Here is a 3,684-nt window from a genome sequence, read left to right as displayed (position 1 = left end):
AGCATATTTTTATCCTCAGCTGACCTACACACAAGCAATTCCAGTGGTGATTACTCAATGATCAAAATGAAGACACAGGCTGATTTTTCCATCCCTATTCCAGTGGTTCTTTTGTAATACTAGAAGAGGAGTTGCTATAATTGAGCACAGTCAGTTAACTCTCACAGACTAAGTTTGAACATGCATTGCTGTTATAATTATTTGCAATCTTGACCATAGGAAATATTCAGGATGTATAGCTGTTGGATGTTGTGTGTGTTGTATATGTGTAGCAGGATATCAAATTGCAGAAATAGTCACTAAATAATAAACTACTGCACTGATATGTTACTGCATTTTGTCTTGATCACAAGTTCGGCTGAGTTCTGAACTCACCTATAAAGAGCAATGGTGCAATTTTAACATTGCTCATCTGTACAAACTGACAGAAGGGATAAAATACTGACAATATACCCCAATTAAAACAGGCTGAAATCAGTACATTGGCAATTCCACTGTATTGTATTGCAAACTGTTTCCAATTAAAACAATTCAGTAATATACAAATTAAAATTATCTGTAACAGACTAGAACATTAAATAGCTAGTGAATAAAAGTAATAATATTTAACCGATTTAAAAATTATAGTCAATTCTTTCACAAATATAAATAATGGTCAATTTATATAAATTGTGAAATAACTTGTCATTTCATATTTAGACAAAACAGCAAAAAAGGTTTTTGTAATAAACTACAATTTTGTAAGTAAGTACAATAAAAATCCTTAACTTATTCAGTTTTTGTTTTTTAAACTTCCCCTCAGCTCCGTGACATCGTGTAATTAGTCAGCAATACTGCATTTTCACAACTAAATTCAAACACTTCTGTTATCCATTCGATGAGTTTGTCAAAACAAGTTTTTTAATGTTCTAGTTCCCGAAATGAAAGCTGTAATTCCCACAATTCTTCCGGCAGTTCTATTACTCTCAGCTATGAAATCAGTTCCAACCTTTTGCTTCAGTTCCCGTCTGCTTAGTCATTCTCACTATTTCCAGGCACAACTGAAGTTGAGTCATAGTCCAGCGTTCAGAGAAAATAATTACAGACATTCGAAACTCCAGTCTAGCCTGCCCTCAGCAACAAATAAAAACTCTAATTTTCCAGCGCCAAGTTTTCGGACAGCTACTGAAAATATCTCCTGAGCAATTCCTGAGAGACAAAAGCGAATCTTAAATCCAATGTTTGTGATTTAAAATGGATCACCGTTCGGGCAGGTTGATGATTGGAACCCACTGGTCCAAGTAACGACTTTCTTTGCAGAAACAGCTGACTTTGCTCAACGCTGCGTCTTTCCATGGTGCAACTTGACTCTGAATTGAAGACAAATAAAATCATCCATATGGAACAAAAGATTTTAAAAAGTGCATCATCTAATTCTTACCGCCCCCTCCCCTCACATACTGTGATTCTTGCAATCTCAAAATTATGATCTGTTAGCTATTCTCTAACTTACGCCATCTATTGGTGCAAAAAGACATCACGTCATCTCTGACTATCATCTACATCAAATCACAACAATCAGTTGAGTATCTGTACATATAATTTTGTCTGCTTCTAGGGGTCCAATTGTCAAGTTGCAATAACCTAGACTGATTTCAGTCACAGTCTGTAACTCGTTTCATATTGTCTACAAATAACTTTATTTAAATCCTCACAAAGGTAAGATTTCTGTCATTGTTTAGAACTGATGACCGTTTTACGCCTCGGTTGTTGGATTTGTTCCTGATGTGACTAGTGTAATACTTACAGTGATCAATATGCAATGGAGATCTTTGGGTTCGCCTGCCCCATCAATCCCGCCCAAGATCTCTGCTAGACGGTGCATGTTGTTCACCCTCATTATGTTAATATCGTTTTCGCAGCAAAAAGCTTGGATCAGAGTAAAATGAATTTGCAAAGCCACGTCCAGATCATCCCCTTCATCCGTCGCAAGCAAGCATAAAACAACGTTGTCAGGATCCCTGTTGCAAAGTATAAATAAAATCCGTCCGTTTTCAAACTGATTTTTTTTTAAGGTAAAAGTGTGAAAACTTTGGTTCTTGATGGATACTTACGCGTTGAGTAGTTTTGCTGCTTCGTACACTCCAACTGTGATGCAGCCTTGCGCCAGCGCGGAGCTCAAAACTTCTTCCAAAGCTTTTCTCACTACGTCCATCCTACCACCCGCATCAGAAGTTTAAAAAAAAAGTATTAATTCCTTCATCAATAACAAGAACAGGATCTAACTCCAGAGATTAACAATTCTGCGTTATGGTTGTGTCAAACAAATGCAAATGTGTGTGCTTCATCTCACAAAAAAATTCTAATATGACGGGAAGATTAAACTTCTTTTAACCGACGCACAACGCAAACCAAGGATCTGCACCGCACACAATCGAACACTGTTTCACATTTTTTAAAAAACGATAGGGTTTGTTTAAAGTGCAATCGATAAACTTTGTAGCATTGCTTTTACCTGTCTGCTTTCTGATCGCCTGTAAGTTCTTCAAAAGTCATTCTGTTTGTCGGTTTGAATGAGTTTCTCAGGTTGCTACAGATTTCTCTGCCTGCAAGTGACAGTGTGTGGTGTGCGCCAATCGCCTCGATCCAACTCAATGCAGCGGCTGCTGTCAGCTCTGGCACTGAGAGGGCTCGCGGGTTGAAGGCGGAGTTACAGCCAGGAGGCAGGATGTAACAAGGGAAAGCCAACCAACCCTCTGCTCGCTTATTTGCATAGACGCTCCGCCATTGGTCGCTGTCCTTTATGCTAATAAGGACTTTGCTTTCACCCTGACCCGCTGGGGACAAAGGGTCAGCCCTGGGGGAGGTGGGGGTGTGGTTGGAGCGGATACCGAAGCGTCTCTGTCTCGCAGCTCACTGGGTCGGTCTACACATCAATCAATGCTTATTCCTCATTTCAATGTCCATGTTTGGAAATTGTAGGATTGCCCGACGAAATTATACATAGAAGCAAATACCTTAATTCTATGTTTAACGTCAAACGTGATATTTAAAAAAAATACGTCCACTGTGTGTAGATACAGTAAACAAACCTCCACTGCAACGTCTATCACCAAGGTCAAGGGCAACAATGTTAAGGGAATGCCATCACTTCCACATTCAGTCCCAAATCACGTCATCTGCAGTTGCGCGTTAATAGTCATTCCTTCATCATTGCTGGTTCAAAATCTTGGAATTTCCTACACTTTAAATGTACTCAGTTGACTGTAAAACACTTGGGACATTCTAAGGTTGTGAAAAGCACCAAGTAAACGCAAGCTTCACTCGTCGTGCCCTGAGTGGAACACCCAGCGTCATTATCATCAAGCAGACTGACCACCAGGGTCAGTAATGTGGAAATTAAACGTGTCCCTGCCTGTGTCACTGCTGTTTCAAGAGCACATTTTAAGAACGTATATAACTGTTGACAAGAATTTAAGCATATCTATTTCAAGTATGCATAATCATCTCAGCGCCAGTGTAGAGCTATAATACAAATAACAGTTACAAATAATGCATATTCAATGATTGCAAGATATTAAAATTTCATTATCAATTCTACTCCACGTAAATTAATAAGTACAAGCCTAATCAGTTCATGTTACAAAAGAGCATGCATTCATGTTTCATCTTTTCCATCAAATCAGAATGTGCCAAAGCATTTTG

General features: G+C 38.7%; 1 protein-coding gene across 1 annotated transcript; it reads right to left on the bottom strand.

Annotated features, from left to right (window-relative positions):
* Positions 1-482: 482 nt before the first annotated feature.
* On the bottom strand, positions 483-2,730 carry LOC109926854 (growth arrest and DNA damage-inducible protein GADD45 alpha). The gene is made up of 4 exons (XM_020526700.2): positions 2,495-2,730; positions 2,094-2,195; positions 1,787-2,000; positions 483-1,349 (listed from the first exon to the last, which is right to left on the bottom strand). The coding sequence occupies exons 1-4, from the start codon at positions 2,533-2,535 to the stop codon at positions 1,239-1,241; spliced, it is 468 nt and encodes a 155-aa protein (XP_020382289.1). The 5' UTR covers positions 2,536-2,730; the 3' UTR covers positions 483-1,238.
* Between the last annotated feature and the right edge of the window lie 954 nt (positions 2,731-3,684).

This window comes from Rhincodon typus, chromosome 10 (assembly GCF_021869965.1).
Source record: "Rhincodon typus isolate 14 chromosome 10, sRhiTyp1.1, whole genome shotgun sequence".
Taxonomy (NCBI): Eukaryota; Metazoa; Chordata; class Chondrichthyes; order Orectolobiformes; family Rhincodontidae; genus Rhincodon; species Rhincodon typus.
The sequence above is the reverse complement of the archived record's forward strand: the minus strand, read 5'-3'. Positions and strand labels throughout refer to the sequence as shown.